The sequence below is a fragment of the Notamacropus eugenii genome, chromosome 1 (assembly GCF_028372415.1).
Source record: "Notamacropus eugenii isolate mMacEug1 chromosome 1, mMacEug1.pri_v2, whole genome shotgun sequence".
Classification (NCBI taxonomy): Eukaryota; Metazoa; Chordata; class Mammalia; order Diprotodontia; family Macropodidae; genus Notamacropus; species Notamacropus eugenii.
This window is the reverse complement of record NC_092872.1, coordinates 137,066,943-137,080,592: the sequence shown is the minus strand read 5'-3', so window position 1 is coordinate 137,080,592 and position 13,650 is coordinate 137,066,943. Positions and strand designations below refer to the sequence as shown.

At 39.6% G+C, this 13,650-nt stretch overlaps 1 protein-coding gene across 1 annotated transcript in view; it reads right to left on the bottom strand.

Annotated features, from left to right (window-relative positions):
• Window positions 1-13,650, bottom strand: part of MYO1E (myosin IE) — a 226,980-nt gene that overhangs the window by 74,353 nt on the left and 138,977 nt on the right. Inside the window, exons 15-16 of the mRNA XM_072615613.1 lie at window positions 13,551-13,636; window positions 11,632-11,713 (exon numbers count right to left, since the gene is read on the bottom strand). Coding sequence (XP_072471714.1) covers window positions 11,632-11,713; window positions 13,551-13,636 — 168 coding nt within the window. The remainder of the gene's footprint in view (window positions 1-11,631; window positions 11,714-13,550; window positions 13,637-13,650) is intronic.

Genomic DNA, 13,650 nt, shown 5'->3' with positions numbered 1-13,650 from the left:
TGGAGGAGGGGAGAATGCACACAGGCCATTTCTACCCCCTACATCATAATGGCAATTTTAGTGATATGGATGAGGGAGAAGTAGGTAACTGAAAAAATTAAATCCTCCAGAGGCCTGCGGTTGAAACTTGTCCACTCCTGACTCAAAGTATCATCTTCAGAATACACTTATTAAAAATATATATATATATTATATATATATATATAGGTTGGGAAATACATGAAAAGCAAACAGAGAGAAGGTAAGAGAGTTAGGTAACAACTTTAACAGTATTTGTGCGGCATAACAGAGCAATCAATCTATTATTTACTTGGCAAAAAGTAGCTTACAAGTTCCTCAGCATAAGGTCCAAAGGGAATGGGGCTCTGGCCATAAAGAGGAGGCAGGGAAGGGAAATGCAGAACAAGGGGGTATTTCATTAATGTAAGGCTTGAGAAGGTGCTCTAAGCATTTAGGGGTCATAGATGGGAATTAGGAATTATAGATGGGAATAAGGAATTATATTATAAAAAATATAAGGGAGAGGGGAGGAGTGAGAAATAGAAAGAAACAGGGAATACATGGAAACACAGAATTTTCAACTTGGAAGGGATACCAGTGGCCTTCTTATATGAGAAGGAATCATCTATACACTGCTCCCCCCAACCCCTCCCCAGAGCATTGAACGATCATCAAGACTCTGCTTGCATATCTATAATAAAGGGAAACTTATCACCCCCAAACTGTCTTTTCAAACTTTTGAATGATCAGTTGTTAGGAAACACATTCTTTGATTGAACTAAAAATTTTCTCTCTGTTGTCAAATATAAATCAGTGAAGACTTTTATTTTTTCTTTTTGTCTCCCTAGAGGCTAGCGCAGGGTGTCGAACATGGAAGTCTAAAACTTAAATGTTTATGAATCTGAATGGAATGCCACCCCCATTGCTCTAAATTCTGCCTTTGAGGGTAAAGCAAGGTGAGAGAATGATCATGTCTCCTCTCTCCTCCTCACAAATATTTCCTTCTCCAGGGTGGACATCTCTAGTTCCTTAGCCCATCCTCCTTGTTTTCTCTTTACTCTTTTCATTCATCTGGCTATCACCATACTCAGGACAAGTTGGAGTTTGTCAGTGGGTTAACTGAAGACAATACTCCAGATATGGCACTGAATTGAAACTCAGCCTACTTCACAATTTCCTCTAGGGTCAGGCTGGGCAAAGGACCCTTCAAGGCAAATCCAATTCATGAGACCAGAGACTCACCAATACCAATGTTTTTATGCTTCTCCTTCTCTGCTAAGTCATTGAGAGTCAATGAAAAAGGAATCCTTTGCTTGAATTGAATTTTGCCAGAGTAGCATTGTGGAGTCAGTGTCAGAAGATCTGGGGCTTTATCATTTACAAAGTCTCACTTAAACCTCTCTTTCTGAGGCTCATTTCCCTCATAACTATGTATTTATGGAAACCTATGATTTTATTTCCGTGGGAAACACCGGGCAAGAAAATTCTGCCACAGATGCAGATCAACAACTTATCCAAAATGAGCAGTCTTAGCATTGAGAGAAAGGGCAGCTAGCTGACTCAGTGGATAGAATGCCAGGCCTGAAGTCAGGAAGATTCATCTTCATGAGTTCAAATCTGACTTCAGACACTTCCTAGTTGTGTGATTCCGGGCAAGTCACTCAACCCTGTTTGCCTCAGTTTCTTCATTCATAAAATGAGCTGGAGAAGGAAAGGGCAAACCATTCCAGTATCTTTGCCAACGAAGAATTGAAAATGATTGAAAAAAATGACTGAGCAACAACAAAGCCTTGAGAATCTTGGTGGTTTATCTTACGGTCATATTTGAGAGACAAGACTTGAACCACAGGTCTTCCTGACTGCAAGGATGGCCCTTTACCCATTCTGCCATGCTGCCTCATTTCAAGACAAGAACAATAATGCTGATAGTACATTATCACAAGATTGTTCTGGGATCAAATGAGATAATATTTGTGAAAATCCTTTTTAAATCCTGCAAAGCACAATACAAATTTGTACTGAGATTACATCTCTTTCTTTAAGGGAAATTCTTAGGCACAGAAGGAACTAATTGGAAAGGCAAACCAACAGAAAAAAATAGGCTTTCACTTGGCCTATTTCCTATTTTTACATATAAATGGTCTTGATATAAACAGTTCCTCAGTCAAGCAGTTGCTCTACACAGTATCCAGAATTACGGGCATGATGGGTCTCACTAATTCAATTTTCTGTTTAGCTGAGGTGCGATATTTACCATCCATGGATTATTAATTTTTAAAGAATATTTAAGACAGTAATACACTATACTCAAAACTGAACACTCACAATTTAACTCAGCACTAAAATCGTGATAAATACAATCTTTCTTTGATGATTCATAAGATATTCCAGGATAATAGAGACTGGGAGGTTTGGAGAAGTAAGTTCTCTCTAATGTTTCCATCATTACCACTAGACAAATATTTGTTAAATGCCTAATTATGTGAAAGGCATCTTGGCAACGTGGTTAAAGGGCCAGGCTGGGAGTCAGGGACACATACCAGCCCTGTGACCCTAAACAGAGCATTCTGACTCTTAGTGTCTCAGTTGCCTAAGACTATCAGTTGAGAACGTTGCATTGCATTGCATTGGCAGAAAGAATTTCCTTTGGAGGGATTCTTTGTACCAGTGAAACCCCAGGCCTAGACTGAAAAAAACCAACTGAATAAAACACGGAGAGGACTGTTATTAGGCAGCAATGAGGAGACAAAGATAGACATCATACTAATCCTTTCCCAAATTCGCAGTCTTAAGATGGAAAAGAGGCACACATCCAAATAACTGGGATGCAAAGGAGAATGATATAAATATAAAGAAGGCCAAATAAACTTGAGATATCTGAGATTATTATGATTCTGTAACTGGGGGGTAGTCAGAAAAGGCTTTTTGGATGAAATGGTGCTTGGATAAGAACTTCAGAATAGGAGAGGGACATCAAAGTATGGAAGTAGACGTATGGGACAGCAGGAAAGCCTATGCTGAGAAAGTGAGCAAAGGCTGAGAAACAGAGATGATTAGACAAGACTAGAAAAAAGCTGATCATCCGGCCTAGATGGAAGGTACCATACAGTAAAGGGAGGCATGAAGTATGATACAAAACTAGAAAAATTGGAACTAGACTTTAGGTGACTAGAAGTTTATTTTATATTCATTGGCAACTGGGAGCCATTGAAGGTTTTTGAATAGAGAAGTAACACATTATAAGTAGGGTGTTTGAAAGATTACTAAAGAGGACAAATTTAAAATCATCAAGTCAAGAAAAGATAGAGACTTGCATTAGGGCTGCTAATTACGCGTTGATATTAATTCATTGTATGACCTTAAACAAATTACTTTCCTATGTTTATGATTCTTCACTGTACGACAGATGTTAGCTGTGATGTCTTCTAAGGTCATAGGATCACAGAAATTAGAGCTGAAAGAGACCTTCAACCAGGTCAAAAACAATCATTTTACAAATGAGGAACTGATGCCTAGAGGTTAAATGATTTGCTCAGGGACCTATAGGCATTAAGAGGCTGAGCCAGGTTTAGAATCCAGGTCTTGTGACCCCAAGGCAAGGGCTCTTTCCATTGAATCATGCTATCTCCCTGAGGAGATCCTTTCCAGCTCTAAGATTCCAGGATTTGGGAGTACTTCAGAGAAAGCATTAAAAATATCAATGATTCTTTCCTGGAACGGTAGACGTAGGAGGGATAGGATCAAGAGCTCTACTCTAATCTATCTATACTTGAGGACTTAGCTTGATAAAGCAAATGGTAGGTGTTAGTTATTCACTACTTAACAATGAATCCCTAACTTCAGAGGTAATCAAGCCCAGGCATAGGATTATCTTGCTCTCCTCCATCCCTACCCCAAACACATGTCCAAGTGGGCCTCCTCTTTTTCTTTACCAATCTTTCTCTCTTCCTCTGAACGGCTCCCTACTCTCCCTCATCTCCAGCAATACCTCCTTTTCCATTGTTCCTTCCTGAAGTATAAGTCTCATCCCCAGAACCAGGCTCTTCCTACCTCTGCGGTTCACAATGAGCTAAACTGACAAAATTATTATACCAGTGTACTAATCAGCTATCACAGTAATAGCTGAAAATTATGAGCGTTCTTCCATGCTTTCCTCCAGTGCCAAGGCTAGATATTATTTGATCTTACTATTATATTGTGTTCACTTGAATAAAAGACAAAAATGTATAAATCAGCGCAGATGAGGTGGGTGTAACGTCTCCATGGTACGCACACACACTCCACATAGATTTCAGTTCTTTAACAAGTTATAGTTTCAAGGGTAGTGAAGAGGGAAGAAATCAGTTCAAAATAGATTCTGATTATGGTGATATAAAAATAGTAGCAGCAACAAAAACTGATAGCATCGAAAAGATAAGGAAACCAGGAGCACTTAATATATTGTTTTGTTACGATTCTTCTTACCTGCTTTTTCTTTTAACAACTGTAAATAATAGCTAACATTCATTAAGTTCCTACTATGTACTAAATGCTTCATAAATATTATTTGATCCTCATAACAATCCTGGGAGGTAAGTGCTATTATTATTTTTTTAACAGTTGAGGAAATCAAGGCAGACAGCAGTTAAGCGACTTGTTGAAGGTCAGATTGCTAGTTAAGTGTCTGAGGCTGGATTTGACCTGAGCTCTTTCTGACTCCAGGCCCAGCGCTCTGTCTACTGCACCACCTGAGAGATCATAGGTCTAATTTGATTATTCTTAGATGAAAATAGACATGTAATTTCATGGGTATAGAGAATTCCCAAGGAGGAGAATCCCATTACCTATGCAGACAGGGCCCAGAGACATTTAGTGACTTGTTCAAAGCCAATATTGTCAGAAGGTTGGCTGCCCCTGATCCAGGGACCAATGACCCTATTTAGGAAGTTACCCAGCCTCTCATGTAGATTGTGCTTACTTCTGGCTATTTGGCTTAAAAAGATGCATTTCTGAAGAGCAAAGCTAAGACTCTTAGTAAGAGATGGGTAGAACTTTTCCCTTAAAATCTTGCCAACCTCACTCAGGTGTCAGAGGTCAGGCTAATAAACCGTGCCAACTATGAGACAAACTGAAGGGGACTTTTAGGAATAAGTTCTTTCTCATGGCTTCTTTAATTGTTTTTTTCTCATCAAAGTATCAAGTTTGTCTTTCTCATACAGCAGAACATAAAAAAAGGCCTAGTCCTCCTGGGCAGTGTGATTCAGCTGTCTCTCCTAGGGCTTAATTCCTGTATCAAAGAGACAAAACTTCACAGCCTTAGCATACTTCTGATTTCTGGCATTTAAATTATTCTCCATTATGTCTCATATTGGAAGTACCACAATATGCCATTTCCAGCACCTTGTCAGAAGTTTCAACTTACTCTTTTTTCATTTGAATTAAAGTCTGTTTGACTGGAATATCTTGCCCTGTTTTGGTGATTTTGACTCCCCAAGTGTAGTTTCTTTCAAACTGCACTCTAGAGTCTTTACCAACATGGCTGTATGGGAGTGTATGAGAATATTGAAACTGAAGTCAGTCACAGGGCCTGAGTTCAAGTCCTAGCTCGGTCATTAACTAGTGTGACCTTGAACCAGGGGTATACTAGAGCCAGATAGTAGTGGCTTGAAAGAGCAAATTGTTAAAATTTCAGGGTGAAATTTTACAAATTTCTATAAATCAGGGCTCAATTTACCATTCTGTTTATGATCTACATGTAATAAAGTGATGGAAAGAAGATGAACGACATAGATTAAACTTAAGTGCTATCTGCCCACACTTTTTGGGGGAGAGCTGGTTGTTAAATATGTATGAGCATACCTCTGCTTTGAACAAGTTACTTAACTTCTGTAGGACTTAATTACCTTTTGTGAAAAATGATGGAGGTTGGGCTAGCTCAAATCTAAGGTCCTTTATAATTCTAGCTCTATGATGTTCTAAATCATACTGTTGCCACACAATGCTAGGCCACAATTTCACCCCAAGAGCTCCTTCGTGTTTCACTTTTCATAGAATTTCAAGGAAGGCAACATTAAAAATTTCACCTTTAATGATATGAAATAAAATGGAATATCTGGCATTCAATGGGTCAATTTTCTCAGCAAATCTCTTTTGCAATATCTTTTCATATTCGGAAGAATGCCCAGGACCGTTGAAAGATATCAAAATATCAAAAAACTTAAATATTCTTAGGGAATACTCTCCAAAACACTAGCAAGACACAGACTTTTTTATTTTTAGGGTAAATCTATTTTTTTTTTCTAATTTGTAACTTAAATTGCCGGTAAAAAAATATGGAACAGATAGTAAAAAAAAAAAAAAAAGTGCTTTGCTCATTCTCATTTAGACACTGTGATCTGAAAGAAAATAGTGAATTTTAAGACCATTTGAAAATCCCTGTAAAAGTTACACAGACTCATTGCCAAAGGCTTTCTCTGTAGGACCTAAGAATCAGCACATATAGGATCAGTTAATCTCTCTGTGCCCTGCTCAAAACCAGCGGTAATGGATCCACTTTCATCCTCTAGGGGAAAATTTGGCAAGAGAGATCAAAGTAAATTGGTTTTATTTATACCGTGAAATAGTTCAAGACATAGATGGTGCTGTTATTGCTTTTCACTGAACATATTTAAACATCTAAGGCAGACTTTTGAAATACAAGGATATATTTGAAACACACCCTTTAAAAATGACTCAACTAATTTGATTGGCATCCTGTACCAGGATGCCCTCCCTGCCAAAGCTACCAGTTGAAATCTTACCCACTGCACCAAAAGCCCAGTTCAAATGTCATCTCTTGATTCTCCCCAATAATAACAATGTTAGTTAGCATCCATGTAGCACTTGAAGGTTTTCAAAGCACTTTACATATGTTAACTCATTTGATCCTTACAAAAATCCTGTGACATAGATACTAATAATCATCTCCATTTTATAGATGATGCAACTGAGGAAGAAAGAGGGTATACTTAACTAAATCCAACACTATCTACTCTACGGTCTGGGTCCCTCAACCAGATACATCTCTTCCTCTTTTGGACTCTCCCAGTAATTTGGACCTTTCATGAAGTGTGGGCCCTGGATTTGGGATCTGGGATCCCATCCCAGCTAGGCAAGCTCTTATTTGTGTAACAGTGGAGTCCCTGGGTTTTAGTTTCTTTTGAAGGAGCTGTACTTCCAAAGTTTAAGCCTATGGTATTCAATTTCTCACTCTCTTTTTAAAATTACACACTTATTTCTGTCAAATTAATTCCCCTACGGGACTACAGGATCCATCAAGGCACTGGAGTCATGTCTAATGACTTTTTATTTTCCCTTCACTAACTAGGACAGCATAATAGATGTTGGCTGAGTTGAATTAAACGTATTTATAAGAAATCTTGTGTCTTTCAAAGATCACTGGAGTCAGATTGAATACTTGCTAACTGACCAACTGAACACTCATATAAAACATACAGTTGATAGGGCTTGGATTGGAACCCATGCTTAACCTGAACCAATGATTTTCTCACTATGCTCTACTGTAATGCTATTAATTTTCACTACACCACAACTACCTAAAATTAGGTTTTCTTCATAAAGACATCCATTTATTATATTGCTTTGCACAATAACAGTAGCTAGCATGTGCATAATGCTTTAAGGTTTATCAAGAGCTATATATGTTACCTCAGCTATATATGTTACCTTAATCTTGCAAGGTAGGGGCTATTATTAACCTCATTTTATAAATGAAGAAACGGAGTCAAACTGAAGTCAGGTGACTCACCTAGGATCACACAACTAGTTAAGTGTCTGAGGCTAGGTTTGAACTCACATCTTACTGATTCCAAATCTGACACAGTGTCCATTGTACCACCTAGCTACGTGCGGCAACAAGTTAAAGGGCTATATATGTCTGGAGGAGGGCACTTCAAGTGGCCCTAGGCTAACACAGCCTCAGGTATGAGATATCTCCCCCCTTTTATTTGCCTGTTACCTCAACTATTTCCGTATCACCCCACTGTCCTCTAAACAATTTCTTCTTCCACAATATTAGCTATTTTCCTATGGCTCATAACACTGGCAATACTCTGCCTTTATAATGTCTTGCTCAAAAGACTAATTGTGCCAGACAAATACTAATATTCAAAATTGATTCAATAGCTATTGTTTTCCTATCCCTTTTTTTTGAGGTGGGGGAAGTTAGGGGAGGGGACCAAATTTGTGAGCTATCAATTAAAGTTCCCAGGGTAAAGCCTTGTTCTCCCTGTCCTAGCTGTGGCTCAGGTTAAAATAAATGGGAATTAATTCAGGAAGAAAAAAAGAGAACTTGGAAAGACAGGTCAGAATCTTCCAACCCTCAGAGTCCAAATGACATTTTACAGCTGAGGTCTCTAAGGGCAGACAACATATGTTAAAAAGGGAAGGAGCAGCTCAGTGGGATGAAGCCTTGGGCACCTGTAGCTACCCTGTGGGAGAGGCTGTGGCTTACTGGAGAATTCCAAGTTCAGCCATCCTCCACCCAAGCTCTGCTTTGGACTTTGATCAACTGAAAGGATCATTTTGCTCCAGTGTCCTAGAAAACAAACTGGGAGCAGCAGCACCTGGATTTTCACTAAGCCACTCTGCTGAGAGTTTTACCATGTTTTTCTGCTAATTTATAGTTGGCTCAATGGGAACCAAATGAAACATTTTCTTTTCCTATCTCATAAACTGGGTATTCAAGTGCCATTGGCATAGCTTTCAACACTGTTCTTACTTCACATCCCTACAACCATGGCAAAGAAATCCTCCTCTCCCAACTGCCACGTACATCACTATGCAATGCAGTAAAATCCTCTTAATGTTTTTCAAGAAACTCCTCAACAGGGGAAAAATTCTTAAGAAGGGGAATGGAAAGTTATGAACCTGCAGAAAGATCTTAAAATGTCAACGTAGCCAGTGGGAAGGAATATCTTAAAATGTTCTTACAATACAGACCAGCAGAGTATATTTTGCTTCATTTTGAGCTGAACTTGTAATTTCATCAGTTTGGGAGAATTCTCAGTGTGGAAAATCTCTCCACTGATAAAGATTGGCAACATGCCTGTAACTTATAGTTTTAACAAGTTTCCTGAGGGCACCAGTAGGTTAGCAGATTTGTCCATGGTTTGACAGCTAGTATGTGTCAAAGGTAGAATTTAGAGCCAGATCTTGCTGACTCCAAAGCCCTCCCTCCATTCACCATACCAGGTTATCTCAGAATAATAGTGTGTACTATAAGAAACCCCTTTTACAAGAGAGGGTGGTCAGTATTTTCCTGAGCACCCGTGGTATAAAAAGTGGGGTAGGATGGGGGACAGAAGTGAGCAGATTGCAGATATCGCTGGATAACCTGAAGGTTGAACTAGATACTGAACAAAAACCTTCAACTCATTGTCTGTGTGTGGCAGTACTATTTATTAAGTCACAGAACTAAACTAAAGAAATAAATAATTAAAGCTATTGGTGGGGCGGTAGGAGGGGAAGGCAGCATCAAGTCAGAAAGAGGAGATTATCACCTCTTTTATAGGCATCCTTATACATCATAGAACAGACATGGTGAAAAAAATCCAGCTAGTTTCAAAGCTGGGTCATGTGCAGTTCTGCTGATTTGGGTCCTTTGGATATGAATTTGAGAGCCGTGTGACCAGATTTTCCACCCCAGAACTTAAGTCTGGACCTACAACTGAACTCATGAGTCACAAGCTGCATGCAGATATTAATGCTTGTGGCTTCTGAGAATTTCTCTTATTTCATGGTGAATATTCTTGCCATGGACACAGAGCTCCAGCCAGCTGAATCTGATGACTGCTCATGACTGACTACTTGGCTCCTCCCTCCAGCCCCAGGCAAATCCTGATTTCTTCCCCTTTCCTCAGAAGCCAACTTACAACTTACTTCCTCCATGAAGTCTAACGAATCCATCCGACTCCAATCTTGTCCCTTGTCTGACTCCCTCAGCCCTTATTCCATACAACAGTTATTTACTGAGGGTGTTATAATCAAGCATAAGTAAAGAGCACTGGATTTGAGTCCTGGTGAGACGCTTAATCTCCGAACTTCAATTTGCTCATCTATAAAATGAGTATAGAACTATTTATACTCTCGAGTCACAGGGTTGTTGTGAAAATCAAATGAGAAAGCATGGAAAAGCATTTCGTAACTAGAAAATGCTGTATAAATCTGAGCGATTATTCTGACAATATGACTAGTGCTGCGTTAGGCACCCAAGAGAAACAAAGGAAGCCTACAACATTGCCGTGTGTCCTTAAGAAGCTTATAATTCCTTTGGAGAAAGGAGACCAATGCAAATAAATTAAAAAGACAATATAAGACAGATTATGATAAAGTGCTAGAGTGTAATACAATCTTTTGCTTAACTTTCTGGATAGGCTTATCTTTATTAATCCTGAGTAAGCCTACTGCTGTTCTGATATATACAATAAATGGAAATAGTCACAAAGAAAGGAAAGAAATGCCGGCTGGAGTCACTAGGGAAGGCTTAATCAATGAGATGGGTCTTGGCCTGAGCTTTGAAAGATGGATAAAGTGTCTGGGGAAAGGGAGATTGGCATTTCAAATGCCATTTAGGGAAAGAGAATGAGGTACCTGTGTGGGATGGTGGGATGTAGTATGGGATGGTGAGAGTGGGAATGAGATGATCAAGGATATAGCCTGCCAGAAAAATGGAGTTTGGATTAGGAAGTAATGGAAAATAATGCTGAAAAGGTACTTGATTACCACATTATCTATTAACCTTTGGACACATATTTCTTTGAAAACGCTCCTATGTTTCCATGTGCATTTGGCTTGTCTCCTTAATCAAAGCCCTTATTTTAAGGCATTAGGACCTCAGAGGTCAGCTAGTGCAACCCCTTCACTTTACAGATGAGGAAAGTGAGGCCCAGGGGGGTCATTTGCCCAGGATTACAAAAGTATTAAGCAGCAAAGTCAAGATTTGAACCCAGGTCTTTTCACTCTAAATCTACTGCTCACTCCACGGACCATATCAACACTCTTTCGAGCATTCTTTGTTGTTTTACACACTGAGTATATTAAATACATGTTGACCAGTCCTGAACTCCTGGCCTTTGAACATCCAAATGACAAATGGGATAATCAACACACAGTTTGTGAAGGCCAAAAGAAAAAAGATAAAATGAACATTCTCTTTAAAAGTCCAGCAGAATTTCAGATCCATAAAGCTCTGAAACTGGCCAGCCTCAAGCCTTGATTTGGAACACGGATTTGGAACTAGACTGCCAGACATGGCTCTGAATCAGAAACTTTCCTCTTAGGTTTAACAAAAATTCCTTCAGCTTCAGCTAAAATCCACTTCCTCCTAGAGAGCAGCAGATTATCATCTGCTGAATATTAGTCAGTCAAGGTACTTAAAGTCCATTTGGGATTTCTATTTGGCCAAGGCAAATTCAGCTGATGACCTGTGACCCCTATTTAAACAGTTGCATCAGTCCCCAAGTGCTTTCTCTATCAAGGCCCTCCTATCTCTTGGGCTTCACTTTTGCCCTGGAGCCTTCAAGCCCAGCCCTTGGCTCTGGGGTACGTCTCCCCTCCCCATAATCTAAGTGACAACTCAAAACAAAACAGTACCTTAATCTTGCTGCCAGCAGTGGTTGGACGTCCTTTCTTGTCTGCTTGTAGATTTTCCGGAAATAAAGCCTTTATAAAAGGCCTGAAAAAAAGGACCAAGAGGCTAAGTAAGAAATCAGAGAAGAGCTTTAGTGGCTAAAATTCTCCTCCTAGAGTGGTTCTTGGATCAGCGCTTCCTTAACTGTGGCCACAGTAAAAGGTTCCTGAATGCTCAGTGACCAAAATTAATTAAAAATCAAACATCTAATGCATCTGAGATGTTTCTAGGAGCCCTTGCCCGGTTTGCATCATGCAACTTAATTTCTGAATACAAAGCATGCACACTTTCCACTGCACATGCCCTCAGGCCACGCAAAGCCAGTGAAAGCTGCCAAAAAACAAGGGGTGAGAAAAGTGGTCATGAGTGGAGCCCTGTTCCAGATAATTTAAAGAATAAGCATGTCCAGGGACAGTGGGGACAATCCAGGTACATACACATCCCTTGAGCTACAGGGTTCTGGGTGTAGTAAACAACAGATACGAGAAAGAATTCTAAGATACAACAGTTATTACTAGAATGTAAAGCTAGGCAACTGATTTTTGAAAGCTGTTTCCAGACTTTTCTCCTCTTTTATTTGCCCTTGCAATTCAGTATCCCCTGGAGGTTAAAACCTAAATGTAATATATTCACTGTTTTGATTTGTTGGTATAACTCTCTACTCTGCTTTGGTCCAGTAAACTCAGTGGTACATGTCCTCTAGAATCTGAAAGACAGATGAGGGACATATACTTTACAGCAGCTTGGTGAAGTGTCTGACACATAGTAGGCACTTAATAAGTGTTTGCTGAGTGGCTGCAGATGAACATTTGTGCCATTTAGAGTTTAACATTGTCAAAAATCAAGTTACTGATTATGCACAAATTTAAATGGAGAGAAAAGCAGCTGTTCAGCGAATCTGATGATATAGAGCCAAACCCTCATTACTTCCAAATGAGTCCTTGGAGCTGCTGGAATTATACTGATTATTTCTTCGGGGTTCTGCCTCGCTTAACTTGGGCAGAGGATAAACAGTCACGTTATGTGCTGCACTGGATAGAATGCTGGACTTGGAGTTGAGAGGATTTGACTTTGAATCCAACCTCATATACTTAGTAGCCCTGTGATCCTAGCTAAGTTACTTAATTTCACTCAACTTCCGTTTCCTCATCTGTAAAATGGGTATAACGATAGTGCCAACCTCACAGGGCTGTGGTGAGGGTCAGATAAAAGAACCTATGTACATGGAGTGCTTTGTAAATCTTAAAGCACTAATATAAAAATTTCTTGACCATTCTTTGAAAAGTAGGCCCTTAAAGGAATTAAAGAAGCAAAAACTCTCACTGTTCTGGAATTAAAGATGTGGAAAAACTCCGTTTGGACTTTTGATGCGTCTAGGCCTTTCTGATAAATTTTCTAGCACAATGAAATGCAAAGAACTCTCATGTACTTGCCCTCAGTGAAAAGCTTAGGGCAGCTCTGGCCCTGTCTATCACCTGATGAGTGCAAAAACAGAGGGAATTCAGAAGGATCCTCTAAGAGGGATCATAGAAGCACAGGTTTGGAGTAGGAATGTCATTCAAAAATGTAGATGAGTGACAAATAGAAAGCTTTTCTAAAAGTTGACTTAGCCATTCCATTGCTACCTAGCCTTGAAAATCATGCTGGACCAAGATACTTACCACCTAGCATGAGGAAGGATGGTATGATGGAAAGCAAACCAGATTTCAGTCCAAGGACCTAAGGGCAAATCCTGGTTTATACCTTCTTGACCTTGACAAGTCTAGCTCTTTCTGGGTGTCAGCGTCCTCATCTGACGTCGAGCTAGATGACCTGCCCATTCCCAAACAGATCTAAACCAACAATCCCAAGAACTTTATCCCATACGTATATTCTGACTCACAGCTCACTGCTCTGCATAAGTTCAATCAGATCCATGAAGAGGACATCACGATTCCTCTCACAAAAGCCATCCATGTCATAGGATACCTGGCCCAAATAAA